Raw genomic sequence first — 19,606 nt, 5'->3', positions numbered from 1 at the left:
GTCAGGGGAACAGTTCCCGCGGCACGCAGGGAAGTCATAAGCTCCAGGAAATGAAGGCTCCGGAGCAGTGCCTCCTCCTCACCCATAACTCCAGCCTCATTATGACCAGCCCAGGCCATAATGTGGGGACTCAAAGCCAGATCCCCAGAGGCGGCAGCACAGCTCCAAGATGCTGGAGTGAAACACTCCAGGGTGGGGGAGGGTCTGCCAACACCCCTTGGTTCTGCGGTCCTGTCCAGGCCCCCAGAGTAAGCGAGGGGAGTGGGACCTGTGCTGGGGATGCTCACAGCAGGGTCGCGGGTCCTCCCGACCTCCATTAGTTCCGGGCAGAGCCTGGAGGGGAGCAGGGGACAGCACGTTAGGGTTCCTCCCCTCCATTCTCCCCTATGGATTATTGGATGTTTTCTCATTGTCATTGCCCTGAAATGCAGGTTTAACCTCCTCCCCATCACCCTCACCTCTCAACAGATGACTCCCTACCCCGAAACCCCTTCCAGAAAGAAATTCTGGAGCCGATACTGGGAAAGAGCCCTGGGTTGTCAAGCACCTGCAAAACGGGTATAAGACACCAACTTTCACAGTTGTGCCTCAAGTGAGCTAGTGAGTTAAAGGCAAGGGAATTGCCCTGCTCTGAAATCGGGTCAAAGGAGGTGATCTGCATTTCTTCTACCCCAAAGATTCCAGCCACTTCCTTTGTCTGTAGGAGGACCTGGCTGGGGCCAGGTCAGGCCCTCCAATATCCTCTGCCCAGCTGCATACTTCATGATCTCTACCTAACTCCCCAAACTAGGCAGACCACCCACAGCCTGCCTGCAAGCTCCTCTGCTGGAATGCCCATCCCTTTCTTCCCACCTGCTCAGATGCCCCCTCCTCCAAGAAGCAGCCCTGATTCCCTTCCGACCACCTGCCCCTTCCAGACACCTGTGCCCATTCCCTTCCCCGAGCCCCGCAGGTCTCAGCTTGCACCCCCTTAGATAGCCCGGATCACTCACCACCTGGCATTTAAGTTGTTATTGGGGGTCTTGTCTCGCACCCCACTAAATCGAGCTTATGTATCTCTGTCCTAGCATCCTGCCCAATCCTAGCACAGAGTCGAAGCTTCGAGAAACTGAGGCGTTGAACGGAGCTGGACTTGCTTGGGCAGAGAATTGAGGATTGAGCCCCTCGCTTCCACTTCCTCTTCTCAGGGCGTGAAACTCCTCTATTAAAGCAGCATGGCTGTCCCCTGTAAACACCCACATCAAGCCATTATTCATCATTATTGCTTGAGTAGGAGTTAGTCCCTCAGATCCTTTCTTGCTGAAAGCAGGATCTGATGGAGGGAGGGAAGGAGAGATGGATTGATCTGGGAACGGCAGTGCTGGTCCAGGAGAGGCGGGGAGAAGTGTCTCAGACTCTGGGAAAGGAAGGTTTTCTGGGGGGATGTGGAGACACCAAAGGCAAGTTCAGAGGGGTTGTGACCCTGCCCAAAGTCACAGGGACACTCCCAAGCAAGAAGGCTCTCTGGGACTCAGGCGCTCCAGCCCTGAAAAGGGGTGTGTGTGTGGGGGGGGACTAGCAGGAGATTTGAGGGTTTTCCCTGGGCTCCTGTTTTGGATGGAATGACGTCTCTGTGCTGCTGTGAGAGGGCAAGAGTGGAGGGTGGCAGGCTGGGTCTGGTGGGCTCTGTGCTCTCAGGGGGCCTGGGGCCTGGGAGCTCTTGAAGGCCCTTTCTGGAAGGGCCTGCTCCCTCTCTGGAATAAGGGATTTCTAGGGTGTGGGCTGGGCTGGAGAGACGGTCATCCAGGGTCAGGGGAAGCAGCTCATAAGGTCCCTGTTCCTGTGGGCACAGGGGCTGGTGGAAGACCCCTTAGAAGGAGCTGGGTGAGGGGACTGTGGGAAAGGTGGGGGCGGGGTGGGGGTCTCAGAGACAGTGGGAGAGGAGAGGTGTATAATGAGAGTTGAAAGGAAGGATCCACAGCTGGGGGCCTGGAGGAGGTGGCAGGACTACTTCACTGTGGGCCCAAGAAGGAGGCTGGGACCAATAGGCATCACTGTTGCACCCTGCCAGGCACACAGTAGGTGTTTAATTAGTACCTAAAGGACAAAAGATAGACTCAACCTGCCCTGCCCTCACATAGAGCCTCGTCTGATGTTTTCTTGCTTCTCTTGCAGGCTCCTAGTTCTCAAAGATTCCAAGGATCTGCGGGCCCCAGCCAGCACCCCCTCTGAGAAAGGACCATGGCGCACACCAGGCTAGGGAGCTGCGAAGACGCCGCCTGGTGATCCAGCCGCCGAGGCGCCAGGGGGGCGCGGGCGGGGACCCCGGAGACGTCCATGCCCGGGGTGCGGCCGCGCCCCCTCCCCCTCCAGCCGGGCGCCCCCGCGGCCGAGCTGAGGCCACCATGTGACGTGGCGCCGCTCCGTGGTGCCACCGAGTGGCGACGCCCTGGTGCCTCCTGTCCATGCTCCTGGGCCCCCGAGCAGGCCAAGCATGAGGCCGCTGCCCGACGGTCGGGGGCTCCGGGTCGGAGTCGCGCTGTCGCCCGCGCTGCTGCTGCTGCCGCTGCTGCTGCTGCTGCTGCTGTTGCTGCCGCCGCCGCCGCCGCTGCTGGGACGCCTGTGGGCAGCAGGCACGCCAGCGCCAGCGCCCGGGGCTCGGCAGGACAGCGCGCTGGGCGTGGGCCGCGTAAAGCGCGGCTGGGTGTGGAACCAGTTCTTCGTGGTGGAGGAGTACACGGGCACCGAGCCCCTGTACGTGGGCAAGGTAAAGTGGGACCCCGCACCCGCTTTCCTGCACCCAGGCCCCGGGAGACACCCACTGGTAGAGGCAAGGGACCCCAGATCCCCTACCTCCCTACATCCCAGTCCCTGGAGCCTCCTCCCAGCTGCCTCTGGCCAGGGGCAGACACCAGGGTCGTGCACCCCACTCCCCTAAGCTGCCCCATGCCCCTCTCTAGTCCTTTTCCTGTTGGCACCTTAGAGCAGGCTGCTAGTCGGTAAACCCAGTCCATCTCGTAGCTAGATGCATCTAAACTGTAGAAAGAAGCCTGTGTCCCACACATACTCTCCCCCGCTCTGCTTAAAATTCTTCAATAGCTTCCCATGCACTTGGGGTCAAGCCCAAGTTGCATCCATTGTCTACAAAGATCCAGCTCCCCACCCTCTCTGAGTTTCAGCCACACAGCCCCCTGGTGCTCTCTGACAGTCCCTCCGATGCCCCACGCACTCCTGCCACTGCCCCTTTGCCTAGGTTGTTTCCTCCCCCTTAACTGCTTCTGCCTGCTCCTTCTACCGATTACTTTACACTCACACTCCAGCCTCCACTCAAATGCCACTTCCTCAGAGAAGCCATCCCTGACCACGCCAGGCTAGGAGAGATCCCTGTGTGTGGTCCCCCCTCCCTGTTATGTGTCCTCCGAAGTCCCATATCGGTCCTTTCCTTCATTACACTTAATTATGCATGTGTTTGTTTGATTTTGCAATTAATGTGCGTCTTTCCTATTAGACCGTGTTTGTTTTGCTCACCATTAAATCCCCAGCGCCTAATGCAGACATTGCTCACAAATTGTTCATTAAATGAATGAATGAATGAAAGCTACTTCCTCAACTCTCTGAGTAAGTGCTGGTTCACATGGCTGAAGATCTGTGCCCTAGGAGTGCAAGGAGCTGAGAAGGTGTTTGGTTCACGCATTCAATCCCTGAGCCTCTCATGCATATGTTAGTGGAGAGGCAGAGGCAAATGAGATCCAGCTTCTGCCATTTGGGGGCTCCCCATAGTAGCAGAGACACCTGGTGCATAAAAAGCCTTATAGGTCAGCATTTGGCGCTAAGTAGGCATTCAATAAATGGTATCTGTTGGCTGGCTTCATAGGGGAGAAAATGCCTGAGCTGGGTTTTGATGTATGAATAGGAGTTCATCACCCTGATGAGAAAGAGGGCATAGCCTAGGCAAAACCTCGGAGGCCTGAAGGAGCCTGGCTTATTCAGAGACTTGTCAGCAGTTGAAGTGTTGAGGTGGAGGGTGCTTGGAGGGCATGAAAAGCAGGGCGGTGCCCAGGGACAATTCTCTGACTTCTGCTAAGGCCAGTCAGCTTCCCAGGAAGTTTTGGACAGCAGAGATGGGGGAAGACCAACTCTGGAGTTTCCCGTGTGCTTAAATGAGTCTGCGAATTGGGAGGCTGACAAAGCTGCTCTGTTGGAAGATTCGACAAGGAGGGAAGGGAAGCCTAGATATAAACCTTTGGGTTTGCCTTACAGGAAACCCAGATTTTCTCTCGTCCAGACACAGTAATCCCTGGTCCTTGGCTACTTTCTTCTCCATACGTGTGGCTGAAGTTGATCCCACAACTGAGCAAAGTGAGGCTTTGACAGATAGAGCTCAGAGAGGTTCATGTCCTTGCTCAAGGTCACCCAGCAAACTAGTGGCAACGCCTAGGACTCCTGACTCCCAGTCAGGGCAGTGAGATGGTGAGGCTGGTAGAATGGGGTAAGGGGACCGGAAAGGAGGAACCGGTACCAGCTAGACAATAGCTAATGGCGAGGTAGCTAAGAATGCAGGCTTTGGAACCAGACACACCTGAGTACGAGTCTTGGTTCTGCCAACCCATGAACCATGTTATCTTAAACAAGCCACTTTACTTCTCTGGACCTCAGTCTCTTCATCTGTAAAAGCGAGGCTAAGAGAGCCCACTTCCTAGGGTTGTTGAAAGGATTAAAAAAGAAAACTGAGCACCTAAAGTGTCCCACCTGCAGCCTGTTTGTTTATTGTTGTTGTCTCGTTTTTCCCCCCTATGAAACACCTAACTGTTAAACGGCAAGGTAGAAATCATTGTCCCCTTCGTAGGCAAGGAAACCGAGGTTCAGAGAGGGCAAAGTCATAGAGTGGCCAAGTGGCTTGGCCAGGATTTGAACCTGTGTGTGTTGGAGGCCAGTCCTCAGCCTGAGATGCCCAGGCCCGGGAGAAGGATTTTGGTCCAGGAAAACCCCCGAGAGACAGGGAAGGACTCTGCCACATCTGCCTGTCCGCTGCAGTGGTCTCAGGCACCTCAGGGCTGCCGTCCACCCAGCAGCTGAGGCTCTGAGATGGTCTTCCCAGCCACCCATGTCCTGGAAAGATGAGAGAAACCCCAGATTCACCACAGTCATCATCACCCACCCAGCCATTTTCACCTCAGCAGCATGAGCCGAACCCCACCCCATCTCCTAGAACCATAGTCTGAAAGCAATGGGAGGACCTTGGTAAGTCCCTTCCTTATAAGACCGGGAAACTGAGGCCAGAGGCAGAGACCATCGTGCCAAGGCCACACAGGAACACTGTGACAGAACCAACCCAAGAGACCAGATCTTCTGACACCAGCTCCAGGCCCAATGCAATTTGACTGTCCTGTATTAAGCATTTGCTATGAACCAAGCATTGTGCCTGGTGGTCTCTCTTCCATTTCCCAGCAACCTTCCTGCTGCCGTCATGACTATGTCATCCTCCCCCTCCATCATCTTCACACACAGCCCCTCTTCTCTTCCTCTCAAGGCCGCCTCCAAAAAAGCACTGGGTGCAGGGAGGAGAGAGAAGGAAGTTTGCATCTCTGTGCCAACAGTTGCCCAAAGCGCACTTTCTTATGTAAGGCGATACAGTGTGTGTGGGTCAGCGGGGCCAACGAGCCAGGCTGGCAGGATTCAAATCCCAGCTCTGCTCCTTGTCATCTCTGACTTTGGGGACATCGTTTAACATCTCTGGGCCTCAGTTTCCTTATCTGTTGAGTGAGGCTGTTGCACCTCCGCAAAGGATGGTGGTGAGGATTCAGTGAGTGAGCCTATGTCAAGAACCTGGCACGTGCTCAGCAATATTAGTTTTTATTATCATAGGTCTCACCTGGTATTTCCACCACCTTGAGAACACCATCTACACGAACACTATTAACCCTGCCCCAAATCCTGAAAGCCTCTTGGCAACCTGATGTCCTCGTTTCTCACCACAAAGTGTGTATGTGTTTGTGTGTGTGGGGGGGGAACGTGGCCCCTAGCCCACCCCTCACTATAGTATTATGAGCTTGGACTTTTCAAAACCACCTGTCTCCTTTCCAGCTGAGTCTCACGTTTATACAAGTGGTTGTGTGTATGCTGCGCGCGCGCGCGCTCACACACACACACACACACACACACACACACACACACACTCACACACTCACACATTCATGCCATGCTCTCTCTCTCTCTTAAGGGAGAAAGGACTTCACAGTTTCAGTTAATTCACTGCTTCCTGGTCCCCCGCCCCAGGGAGCCACTGGGAGCATCTATCCTTGTCGAATTCCAAAGGTAGCTTAGCAACAGCACCATCGCAGAGTGAACCCGGGCCCCTGATGGTAACCTATTTTACAACCGCCTCCTCCATCACTCACAGCCAGGTTCCTGTCAGCACCCGAAGGAACCGCTGGGCCCCACAGTTGTCACCAAGGCCCCACAGCAGCGGTTCCCTGCACTGTCCTGTTCCCCTCTGCAGCCTGGCTCGCCTCTTCCGCTCACCTTCTCAGGAGGCCCACCCTCAAAGCAACCTCCCCTCATTTCCATACAACCTGGGTTCTTTGACTAATCCCTTTTCCGAACTGTAATTTCCCCCAAGGCTTCTGTCAGCTGGATGTGGATTTTGTAGGGTTTTTAATTTTTTATTTTTTAAGCTAGAATTATGGGGTCAGCACTATGACCAGCTCCTGTGGGCGGTGAGATCTATTTTAGATATACGGCAGGACTAAAGTGGGGAGGAGGGCAGATTTAATTAAGTTGCTAATATTTAAAGAAAATTGATGAACTCCTGGGTTATGAGTAGCACAGGCGTGAACAGACCCCTTATTCTGGGCGAGGCTTTTTATTTGATTTGCTTTCCGTTTAAATCCTGGCCTTGTTTTATTTGCCGAGCTGTACTGTCCGTTTAATTGTGTTTAATAAGGAAAACGTACCTCTGCTCGCATTTAATTTTGATTTAATTAGGAGGAAGTAATTAATGGCCTCATAAATCCTGTTTTTCAGCCCCCCGGGATGAGAAGCCCTCACTCTTGTGTTTTTCATGTTGTTTATGATCTAGGGCTGGGGCTCGGGGAGAGGCAATCTCAGTGGAAAGAACCCAGGATGTGGAATCCAACAGGCCTCAGGGCTGCCTCTTGTTAGCTGTGTGACTTTAGGTGGGATATGGGGCCTCTCTGAGCCTCAGTTTGCAGATCTCTGCAACAGGGAGAGAAGAATCCCTGATTCACGCGATCACGATGAGATATCAACAAGATCCCGGCAAAGGGTCTGAAAGTGTGCGCAGTGACCCGCCTCTCTAGTGTGGCTCGTGTGTTTCTGGGACTTAACAGAGTGACTGGATCCTCCACAAATCCCAGGAAACAGTTGGGGAATTCTCATGACAGCTGGACTTTTCATTATTTGTTTATTCAGTGTGTTTGGTGCTGTGGCCTTGGCTGGGTGCTGGGGAGATGGAAACGAAGCCGTATGCTTAGCCCTCAAGAAGCTCGAAACCTCACGCTCTCATGTGCAGACACACTTACACAGGCACACACATTTAACTTTCCCATTCCCCCCTGTACTTTCTCTGCGGGTGTTGTCAGGGCACTAGAGTATGCCAGGCGTGGAAAGTTCAGAAAGCGAGTCGTCGAAGTTAGTTCGTGCCCCTGAGGCCCGTGACAGCTGGGGAGATGGACGAACTGCAATGAGGTGGTACAGGGAGTGTGCATGGGGCAGGAGGACAGAGCAGGGTGAAGGCTCCTCATCCAAATGGGAGGGCATCCGAGAGGGCTGCCTGAAGGAGGAAACAAGCTGAGTTTAAAAGTCTCCAACCAGGTGTTGGATGATGGCCCCTGTATCTCCAAGGGCCAGGATTTGAGTGATCCTCAAATCCTCCTGAGACCATGGTGGGAAAGGGAGAGGGAATGAATCTGCTTTGAACACCTACTATGTGCCAGGAGCTTCCACATATTATCTTACGAACCTTCGGAATCTATGGGAGAATAGTATCAACCCGATCTACAGATAAGAAAACTGAGGCTCAGAGAAGGGTTGTCTCTTGTCCAGGGCTGTGCAACAGGTTAGTGACAAAGTTGAAGCTGGCGCCCATCCATTTTTGAAGCCAGCGTTTGTCACCTTTCTCGATCTGTGATTTGAAGTCCTTTTCCAAATGATGAAATAGAGGGTCAGATTGAAGAGGCCGCCAATGACTGTGGCCTGCCAAGTGCAGGGCAAAAGACCAGGCCTCTCCCCCAGCCGTGTAGCCCAGTGACTGCCCTGCAGCCCAATCCCTCCTCCTTTGTCTCTCTTCCTTAGCCAGAAACTTCATAAATGGAAAACTAGATCCCCAGAGGCTGCAAAGGGACCAGTCTGTGCATTGGAGTCAAATAGACCTGGGCCCCTCTTAGCCTCTTCACCTGGAAGATGGCGACGCATTTACATAGGCCACACAGTTAAATTAGATTTCTGCAGAGGCCTGCCACACGTCTGGCACATAGTAGCTCAAGAAATGAGAGCACCATCCTCCACTCATAGCTGAGAGCCTTGAGAAATGTCCTCCTAAGGTAGAGCCACAGGCACTCCCTCTCCACTCTGGAGTCAGAGCCAACACAGGTGGGGCAGATGGGGCAGGTGGGGGCAGATGGGGAAGGTGGGGCACGCAGGCAGGTAACCCCAGGCCAGCCCGAATCCGCAGCTCTTAGCTCCTGCCCAGGCCAACCAGCCCTTTATGACTCTGCAGTCCCCAGAGGGTAGCCACTGGGCCCCAGCATGACTACATGTCATTCTTCATAGAAACACGTCAGTGACATCACCGCTGGGTTCCATTTCCTCCTCCCCACCCCTCACTCATAAGTGATCCCTGTCGGGGTCTGAGTTAAAATGTCAAGGGCTGCAGGGACAGGAGGGAGACACAGGAGACAGGAAGGGAAAGCAACAATCATTTATAGAGGGTTTAGGTCATTACAAACCTGTTCTCATTTCATCTTCACCACATCTGTGCCAGGTAGGGCTCAGTCTGATTACTCGGGTGTGAGAGATAACAGGCTCGGAGAGATAAAATTAGCAAGCCCATGGTGACAACCTTAGTGAGTCATGGAATCAGAAGCTGGCTTCCCGCACTCAGCTTTGTGACAAAGCACATGACTTTCCCTTTCTGTGCCTCGGTTTTCTCACCTGAGAAACGGGAAGAAGAAGAAGAATGTTCCACATGGCAGTGATGAAGACTCGTAAGATCATAGCTGTGAAACGTCCTGCCAAATGGTATATCTTCAGACATACCTTGTTTTATTGTACTTCACTTTATTGCGCTTCACAGATGTTGCATTTCTCTTACAAATTGAAGGCAAGACCCTCCAACAGCAAAAAGATTATGACTCGCTTTATGGCGATACTCACTATATCTCAGCGTCTGGAACCAATCCCGCGATGTCTCCGAGGTGTGCCTGCATCCCACACACTGCTCAGAAATGTTTGCTGATTAAGTAAGCAGATGCCAGGCCTGATTGGGAAGTGGGTGGAGGCACCCTAAGAGGGAACAAGTCCACCCTCTCCTATCACATGTCCCCCGGGCAGAGGTGGAGGAGAAGCACAAACAGCAAACAGGAGACACAGGTCTCCTCATCTCCAGCACTGCCAATGATTCAAGGCCGCCGTCCTGAGATAATTTTATTGGGAGCATTAAACTGAGTTATGAGGTTTTTACAATCCAGCCACTTATGAGAAATCTATTAACAGTAACTGGACAGGAAGAAGGCTTCTTGGTGGAGCCCAGAACAGGCATTAATTGGGGCAATCTATAACAGGACGGGGACCCGGAAAGGTTCCACCAGACGCCTCCATTTACTCCCCGCAATTTCTGCTGAGAATCAGCAGACTCGCCAAAAAGAGAGAGATGCCCATTAATCGGCTAATGAAATATGAAAATGTTTATGGGCCATTCAATCTTCCAAATGGCACTTCTATAATCCACCTTTCAGACACAAAGTTCCACCAGCAGAATTTATACCCAGGCTCCTTCTGCGTGGCAGGGGGTGGGCTTTCGTCCCCCTTCATGACGACTTCATTGGCACCTGTTATTCTGCTGAGTGGGCTGGGGGACACAGTGTCCTGGCCCGAAAGGGGACTTGGGGATTTTCTCATTCACACCCCGTCTGTGGAAGCTTAGAGAGGAGTGGGGACCGGTGTAAGGTCACCAGCTCCATCGGAAACATTTTCTTCTGTTCAGAGCCGCCTCAGAGATTTCAGCATTGGAGGATAACGACTTAGGTGTTTCTGTTTGGGAGAACAGTCTGTTTGCTAGTTTCTTGCCCAAGAGATCTCAGTGCAGTGAAAACAGCCTGGGATCTGGAGCCTAACAGTGCCTGGATTAAATCCCAGTTATATATAGCCAACATTTAGTAATAATATAATAATAACGATAGCTACCATTTATTGGACACTTATTATGCCTCCGGCAAGGCTGATTTTCAGCTCATATATACTGGTGTAGTTGTGCCAGTTGTTGAGAGAGTGAGATAGCTCCTGGCCTGTGTAAATAGTCCCTCTTCTCTACCTCGCCCCCAACTCCCTCAGCCTCTGGGACCTCCGAACCTCTGTGATGTGGCAACCACGGGGTTCCTGCCTGACCCAGCAGGGTCCTGCTGGGGTACCACTAGGGGGATAGTGCCCCTCCCATGCTGGCTGTTAATATTGTAAGTTAATATTGTAATATTGTAACACGGGCTTTATGTGGACTTTCAACTCAATTAGCCCCCAACACCTCTAGGAAAAAGGCGCTATTATGATCCACACGTTACAGAGGTGACGGGCCCAGAGAGGTGCCATGGCTTGTGCAAGGACACACAAGGAGACGATGCTGCAGCTGAGGCCAGGCTGTATTGCCCACCCCCACCCCCACCCCCACCCTGGGCTCCTCCCAGGAGGCTTGAGGATGGAGTGAGAAAGCCCAGGCTGTAGACCAGACCAGTTCCTCCAGTGGTCTGGCCCTGAGCAAATCATCTCCCTTCCCTAATCCTCAGTAGGAAAATGTGCCCAGTGCCTGGTACATCGTAAATGCTCCTTCAGTTTGCATTCCCTTTCCTCCTCTCTCCCTTCATGCCAAGCCCTGAGGCTGGCTTTCCAGATACTGAGATGAGTAAGACACCAGCCCTGACCTCTGAGGGCTCAGAGCCTAGGGAGATTGGACAGCGGCTTGGAACCTTGTTAGAAATGCAAACTCTGAAGCCCCATCCCAGACCTACTGAGTCAGAATCTGCATTTTAACAAGCTCCTCAGGTGATTTGCATGCACAGAAGGTTTGAGAAGCACTGGCTAAGCCATCCTACCAGCTGAACATGATAATGATGACTTGATGTACTCCAAAAATCTTCCAGGGGAATGGGGGTAGGGATCCAGAAAAGCTTTGGGGGAAGAGGTGGCGTTTGAACTGATCCTTGCAGGGTGAGTAGAGATTCAGTCGGCAGAGAAATAAGAGCACAGTACTCAAAGCAGGAGCAGACTGGTGTGGAGGCGGCTCTGGACTTCGTTGCAGAGGCAGTGGGGAGACATGGAAGGGTTGCAAGCCGGGGAGGATGCGTTCAGATCTGCCTCGGAGGCTGCAGAGGGGAAGGTAGATTGCAGGAGCAGGGCTGGGGCAGGGAGAGCCAGGGAGGGCTAGTGAAGAACTGCGGGCCAGACAGGGAGGCCCAGGCTGGCGGGAGGCATGGCGTCCTGGGCCTCAGCGTTTGCACTGAAGAATGGGTGTGTCAAAGACGAGACATGCCTGGGAACAGGCCCCCATGGGACTCAGAGGTGGAGGCTGAGCGGAGCTTCCTCCCAGCCTCCACCCTGCCTTCTCCTCTGCCTTTCCAGATCCACTCAGACTCCGACGAGGGTGACGGGGCCATCAAGTACACCATCTCAGGCGAGGGCGCTGGGACCATCTTCCTGATCGACGAGCTGACGGGCGACATCCACGCCATGGAGCGCCTGGACCGAGAGCAGAAAACCTTCTACACACTGCGTGCCCAGGCTCGGGACCGCGCCACCAACCGCCTGCTGGAGCCTGAGTCGGAGTTCATCATCAAGGTGCAGGACATCAACGACAGCGAACCCCGCTTCCTGCACGGACCCTACATTGGCAGCGTGGCCGAGCTCTCACCCACAGGTGGGCTGCGGGCTCCGGGTGGGGGGAGGTTGGGGAGGGGACCCAAGGGGAGGGGGGAAGGGGAGTTGCCAGGTTCTGAGTGGGAGCCTGCTGTGGGGGGCGTAGGTGATATTCTGGGGAGGGGCAGGAGAGACAGGAACTGCTGCCCCGGGGCAGAGGGTACAGACTTGAGCCCAGGTCTGCACAGAGGCCCATGCATAGTGCTGGTCACAGTCACAGCTGTACCTGGACAGAAGCACACATGTGACCTCAGGCACGTACATGGACACAGTCCCCACATGAACATGGGTCTACATGTGGACACAGAGACACACTCGAACATGGTCATACACCCACACACAGGCCCAGCCCCACATACTGGCTCAGCTGTCCGCCTGTACACAGCCCCACTCAGGCACAGCTTCATGCACAGGCAACATCTGGGACAGTCACACACACACAGGCCCAGCTGTCTACCTTGACTCAGTCCTTCACCAGAGTTCAACTCCACACAAACATAGCACAGCCCTTGGCCTCTCCCCACACAGACACAGGCACACAACTGGACATGGGCACACTCACAACCAAAAGCAACCAGAGTGGGAACAGCTGAGACAAGGCCCAACCACACCACCAGACGTAGGCTTACACCCAGCGTAGCCACGTATAACCCCACCCAGGAAACAGCACCTCACACAGACGGAGCTTATGCACAGACACAACCACCGACATAGACACTCGCCAAAGCCACAGCAGGCATTACCATCCTGGGGCAGGGCTCCCCGAGAGTGTAACCACAGGCACGCCTGGGCACAGCCATGAACAACAACATTCAGACAGCTTCATTCACTGCCCACAGGAAGCCCCCAAACACCCAGACCCTGACACCTGGGGACACAGGTTCACGAGATGGCTGAGTCCCCAGACACAGACTCGGTTGTATATACCTGGGCATGGCTGCAAACACCCAGGGGCACCGGGCACAACCTGGGTACCTGTGGAAAAGGGAGCACACACATCGAAACACCCATCTGCAAGAACTCAGACGTGGCCACACTCAGAAACCCACATTCACCCAGCAGGGGACACAGAAGCTAAAGGTTGGATGAATCTGCCCTCTCCCTCTGTGGGGCCCACAGACAGCTGGCTGACCATCAAAGCCCCACTTAGCCTGGAGCTCCTGGTAGAAGCTGGACTCATGGGGTGAGAGACAGAGCCAGCAGCTGCCATCTCCTTCCCCACTGTGTTAACCTAAGTACCCGCCAGCCAGGCTGGACAGGGAGCGATGACCCTAGGTCCCAGACCACGTTCCACCCCTGACGTGCTGGGGCCAGCGGCTCAGTGCTGCCTCTCTCTGGGTCTTCCAGCTCTACGGCTGTGTGTCAAAGGCCAGGGTATTCGGGTTCTGGGGGAAGGCACAGTCAGCCTCAGATTGGGTTAAATCTGGCAGATTGGCAGGTAATAAGCAGGCAGCCAGGAATGGAAGTGAAGGAAGAGGACCAGAGAAAGTGGTGGGCACAAAGGGATGGTGGAGAACAGGGAATAGTGAGGGTGTGAATGTGGGTACCGGCTGGTGCACACGCACACACACGCCTCCATGTATATGCCTAGTGTGCTTATGCATTTGCATACTCGTGTGCAGATGTAAATACGCATGGCTAGCCAAACAGCACTTTAAGGCCTGTGCATGCATGTGACATACTATGTGTCTGTTTGAGAGCATTCATTCATTCATTTAACAAATATGTATGAGGACCTACTATGTGCTAGGCACTGGGGCCACAGCAATGAAAAGGCAGATAAGCCTCCCTGCTCTCATGGAGGGTACATTCTGGCTGAGGAAGACAGGCAGTAAGCAAGCAAACAGATACATTAGTCTGAGAAGGCTTCCCTGAGAAGATGGCATTGAAGCAGAGACCTGAAGGATGCGAGGACATGAGCCCTGGGGGAAAAGCGTTCCAGGCACAGGGAACAGAACTTGCAAAGTAGAGAGGCAACCAGATTGTGCAGCCATGTAGACCATCGTCAGGGCTTTGCCTTTTGTGCTGAGCAGGCTGCGAAGCCAGTGAAGGGGCTTGTTCAGAAGAGTGACACGATCTGACTTAGTTTTAACAGGATCCCCTGGATGTTCTGTGAAGATTAGGTGGGGGTGGGGGGCAAGGGCAGATTGTCCTTTGAAGAGTATATTGCAATTACCTAGACAGGAAATGGTGGCAGCATGGAACAAGGTGGTACCAGTAAGAGTACCGAAACGAGGTCAACTTTTGGATATATTTTGAAAGTAGGGCTCAAAGCATTTGCTAATGGATTGGATGTGGGGTGTGAGAGAAAGAAGATTCAAGCATGACTCCCGAGATTCTGACCCGGGCAATTAAATAGATGGAATTTCTATTTACTGAGAAGGGGGGAGCAGTGGGAGGAGCAGAGTTGGGGGGAATGGAGGGAAATCAAGAGTTTGGTTTCAGACGTGCTAAGTTGGAAGAACGCACCAGGCAGCCAAGTGGCGATCTTGAAAAAAGTAGTGTCATACACAGGTTTAGTGGAGAGGTCTGGGCTGGAGAGATAAATTTGGAAGTTATCAGTAGCAAAGACCCCTGGACTTTCAGAGACCAGTGAGTCCTTAGAAATCCATTTTGCAGATGGGGGAAACAGGTTCAGAGGGGCAGGGATGTGTCCAAGGTCACACAGCAAGTCAGAGGCTGCTCCAGCCCCTGACTTCCCAGGTCCAGCAGCCGCTACTCCTGGACTCACACTCTAAGAAGATGTGGCCCTGACCTGCAGATTTCCACATGGAATAAGCCAGGAAGGAGGCTGAAGAAGGAAGCAGGAGCCATATCGAAAGGACCTGAGGGAAGCACAGAGCCTGGGAAAGGCTTAAGTAAGGAAATGAAGTGGTCAGACTTGCATTTTACACAGCTCCCTCTGCTGCAGTATGGAGAGCGGGTGGGGATGAGGGGGCTCCAGAGAGAGGTGCAGCTGCATGTCCACCAGCGTGGCCCATTCATCACCATTTCACTCTCACTGCAAGTCAGAGAGGTGGCAGGACTGATGGTAGCATCCCCATTGAGCAGATGGGAACACTGAGGCTCGGAGAGGAGAAAATGCACCCACAGTCACATAGCAAGTCAGTGACCAAGCAAACCGCTGGTTTGGCTCCCAGACTGTTGGAGTGGCAAGGATCCTTGTGTCATACGTGGGGAGACTGAGACCAAGAGAAGGGCCAGGACTGGTTCAAGGTGGCCCAGAAAGGAGGAGGCAGAGCCAGCCCCTAGCTTCGTGAGTACCAGCCCAAAGAGCCCCAGACTTACCTCACCTCCCACTCTGACATTCCACTCAGGAAAAAGCCAGGAAGAGGGACTCAACTCAGACAAGCCAGGGAACCCAGGAGGGGGAGGGAGGAAGCAGAAATTAAATTCGTTTATTTCATTTGAGCAACTTTTTGAAGGGGAAGCAAATTCAATGCCGGGGTGTTTGCAGAGACTCCAGAGGGCTTTGAAAATCAGTCACAATTACTGAGCCTCCTGATCTGGGCTGAAAGGGGCGGGCCGACAAGCAGCGCCTGGGTCTGGGCAACTTCAGAGATCAGAGGGAGCAGGGACGCAGCTTGGGACATGAAAGGCAGCAGCACTGGCAAATTAAACCACTCACAGCTTAAAAGGGAAGGGAAGTGTGCCGGGGGCCTCCGATGAGCCACGCTTCTGAGGAGGGGCTCGCCAGCCATGCTGACACGGTGAAGCAGGTCCTGCAGCTGACAGTCAGGAGGCCTGGCTCCCTCATGACCTTGGCAAGTCTCTGCCCCTTTCTGGGCCCCAAGTTTTCTTCTGAGCATTGGGGGACTTCGTTCATTTCATTTCAACAGAGTTTTATTGAGTGCCTACTGTGTGCCAGGTGCTGTTCCAAGCCTTGGGGATTCTTAGGAAGCCTATGGATAAAGCAGGGAAAGAGGTAGGAAAGAAATAAGTAAGCCAATATATGCCTATATACGCCCTGTGGTGTAAATGCTGTGAAGAATAAGGGGATTGGGAATTATATTGGGGGAGTGCTATTTTACATAGAGGAGTCAGGGGAGGCCTTTCTTTTAATAAGAGTATATGTGAACAAAGATCAGAAGGAACCAAGGGAGTGAGCCAAGGAGCTATGTGAAACAGTGGTTTTCATCCTTCATTGTGTATCCACTTTACCTGGGGGGCTTGTGAAAACACAGATGGCTGCCTCCTCCCCCAAGGGTTTCTGATTCAGTCGGGCTGGGCTATTAGAAATCTTTGCATTTTTAACAACTTCCAAGGTGACGCCGAAGCTGCTGGTTCAGGGACCACATTTGGAGCACCACTAAGCTGGAGGAAGAATGTTCTAGGCAAAGGGAACAGCACGTGCAAAGGTCCTGAGGCATAGTGTATTTGTCATATTTGAGGAATTGCAAGAAGGTCAGTGTGGGTGAAGAGAGGAGTAAGTGAGGAGGGGAGGGAGTGTCCAATGAAGTTGGAAGAGGTACTGGAGGCAGGATCACTTAGGACTTTGTAGCCACTGAAGAGTGTTTGGTTCTACTCTGAGTGAGATAGGGAGTAGAGCAATGACACGATCCCACTTATGTTTTAAAGGGTAACTCTTGGCCACCATGTTGAAAATAAGCTGTAGGGGATGGGGCGAGGTTGGGATTAGGGAGATTGGTGAGGAAGCCGCTGCAATCGTGCAGGCCAGAGGTGATGGTGATTGGGCCAGTGTACGTGGTGAGGAGGTATGGGATCATGGATGTATGCTGACGGTAGCGCCAACAAGCTTTGTGGAGGATGGAATGTGGGGAGTGAGGGAGAGAGGAGGCAAAGATGTTGCTGAAGCTTTTGGCCTGAGCAACTGGATGGATGCAGCTGCTTTGCTGGATGGGAAATGCTCCAGGAAGAGCGAGTCTGCAGCACAAAATTAAGAATTCATTATTAAACATCTTAAGATTGAGAGGTCTACTGGTAATCCAAGTGGAGTTGTCAAGGGGACAGTTGAATCTCAGAGTCTGACGGTCAGGAGCAAGATTAGGGTAGAGATACAACTCTGGAAGGAAGACCAGCAGAGAGGGAATTGAAAGCTTGAGGCTGAACAAAATCAACAAGGAAGTACATTTTGATAGAGAAGAGTTGGACTAAATAATCTTTTGACATAGGGGGCGCTAGACCCCTTTCCTAGGGTATCACAACCTGACCCATGGACAGCAACAGGATTTCATAGGGCCCCTGTGCCCAGTTCCACTCCACTTACTAATTAATGCCAACTATGCATAAGACAATATACTTGGCACTGTTGAGGATACAGAGATGAGAAGTTCAATCCAACACACATCTATTAGCCACTACTTTATTCTGGGCACTGCAGGGGATGTAAAGATAAGTAATTGAATTAAATCCACAAATGTTTGTTAGCACCCATTATAAACAAGGCCTCTGGTATACTTGGCTCAGTAGGGGTTGCAAAGATGAGTCATTCAACCTTGCAAACATTTATTAGCACCTACTTTATAGACCAGGGGTGCCAAAAAAATGTATACACGTGACTTGTATTCCTCTTTTGTTATTGGTATATGTTGAGTATTACAGTTTTAGCACAGTTTTTTCCTTCTTAAAAATGCATGTACATTTTTTTGGCACCCTCTGTATAGCCCCAAAGGGAATGGAAAATAAGCAGTTGCTTTAATTAGATAAACACATATTCATGCTTACTATGTATAGAGCACTTTGCTGGATATGTGGGGTGGCAAAGATGACCAAGACACAACTCCTGACCTCAAAGTGGTGGCAGATCAGTTTCATCTCTGGTGTCAGCTCTAATCAATTGGTAGTGACTGTAGGGCTGTGTTGAGAAGGAGTCTGAGTTCTCATTCAGGCTCAGCAGAAAAGAATGCGACAATCAATTAGTGATGTCTGCTGTGAGCAAAGGAAAGATAATGTGGTAGGATTGGCATTGCTGGGCCATAGGATTGGAGCTCAACAGACTGGAAATGGGCAGGGGCCCTGCCATAGCCACGTTCCCATGTATTCCTCTGTGGGCAGCATATTTAATAGATGGAAAAAGGCTGTTTTGTAGTATAGTTTGCACTTCTTGGGATATTCATTAAATAATAGCTATCAGCGAACGCTGCTTTCACAGAGCTATTTCCCTTTATTCTCACAATCCTGGAGAATAAGCAAGGCAGGTATTTCTGTCCCCATTTTACCAATGAGGAAATAAATGCAGAGAGAGGTAAAGTAACTTGCCTGAGATTCCAGAGCAAGAACTGGAGCCAGTCCCAGACCCAGAACCTGAGGTACTTGCCTTGGCGTATGTGGCAAATAGTCACAACTGTTTCTTTAGCTTGCACAAGACATTACAGCTTGCAGAGCACTTTCACACCCCTCCTCTCATTCCATCCTCCCAGGAACTCTCTAGGGTTCAGTGTTGACATCCCCCCCCCATCTTATAGCTGAGGAAACTGAGGCTCAAGAGGGGAAACGAACTAAAACAGAGAGCACACTGTCTGATGGCTAAACCCAGCGCTGGGACGACAGTGGCAGAGAGGAAAGGAGGAAGGCGGGAGGCAGTGTGTTTCCCGAGGGTCTCGTTTGGGGAGGGGAGCCTCCGATTGTCCCATCTACAGCTGGAGAGAGTGTAGCTCAGCAGCCCTCAGGCCCAAGCCAGGAATCAATCGCTGGCCTCTGCAGAAACAACTTCTAAAGATGTTTTTAATTAAAGTCCAGGAAGATCTATATGTGCAATATCTCCTTGCCTAGCAACGGCACTGGCTCTCATCACCCAGGATGGGGGGAATGGGACCGGGGGCTCCTTAGGGGGGAGAGGTGGCAGAGAGGCGCAGAGGCCCTGGCCCTCAGGAGCACCCCACGGCCCAGGTGATCCAGACAGGGAGTAGTGCACCCACGTCTTTCTCTGTCTTTTCCATCAATAAGTCGCTCGACAAACATGTGCACCCTCTCTGTGCCAGGCCCCGTGCCCACATGGAAGGGGGTACAAAGGTGACAAAGCTGCCATCCTGCCCTCATCCTGCCATCCTAGCACATAGTAGGTAGTCTGTAAATGTTGGGTGACTGAATAGACTGAATTATAAGCAAAAAAATGTTTGCTTTCTGCAACTGGCAAAGAATTGTTGTTGGTCCAAACAAACAAGGTGACCAGACTACTTAACGAGTGCCCGTTTACATGTGAAGAGAGCAGGGCTTCCTGCATGGGCGAGTCCATGGCTGGGACCCAAGAAAAGAGAAAGAGTCAGGGGAGCATATTCCCGAGTTCCCTGGAGACTCTGGAGAAATGCGCTTGTGACCGAGGGGGGCCTGACCCTGTTGGGCCAAAATCGCCTTTCTTCTCCTTGTGCCTGCTCCTGCTGTCTCTCACTGTACTAGTTCATATGTGTGTCCACCTGCCTCTGTTTCTATATAACTTTACTTTCCAACTTTATCTGTTTTTTTACCGCTTTCTGTCACACTGTCTCTGTCCCACTTTCTCTCTGTCCATCTCTCTGAATCTCTGTCC

At 52.4% G+C, this 19,606-nt stretch overlaps 1 protein-coding gene across 7 annotated transcripts in view; it reads left to right on the top strand.

Moving 5' to 3' along the window:
- Positions 1 to 19,606, top strand: part of CDH22 (cadherin 22) — a 128,478-nt gene that overhangs the window by 56,728 nt on the left and 52,144 nt on the right. For 6 of the 7 annotated variants that reach the window (XM_019637085.1, XM_019637084.1, XM_019637081.1 and 3 more), the window contains 2 exons: positions 2,155 to 2,746; positions 11,827 to 12,121. In XM_019637085.1, the coding sequence (XP_019492630.1) occupies positions 2,474 to 2,746; positions 11,827 to 12,121 (568 nt within the window). In that variant the 5' untranslated portion in view covers positions 2,155 to 2,473. Of the gene's footprint in view, positions 1 to 2,154; positions 2,747 to 9,364; positions 9,459 to 11,826; positions 12,122 to 19,606 lie in introns of those variants that run through there. The other variant, XM_019637087.1, reaches the window with a different exon arrangement.

The sequence above is a fragment of the Hipposideros armiger genome, unplaced genomic scaffold (assembly GCF_001890085.2).
Source record: "Hipposideros armiger isolate ML-2016 unplaced genomic scaffold, ASM189008v1 scaffold_31, whole genome shotgun sequence".
NCBI lineage: Eukaryota > Metazoa > Chordata > Mammalia > Chiroptera > Hipposideridae > Hipposideros > Hipposideros armiger.
This window is presented reverse-complemented; position numbering and strand designations above follow the sequence as displayed.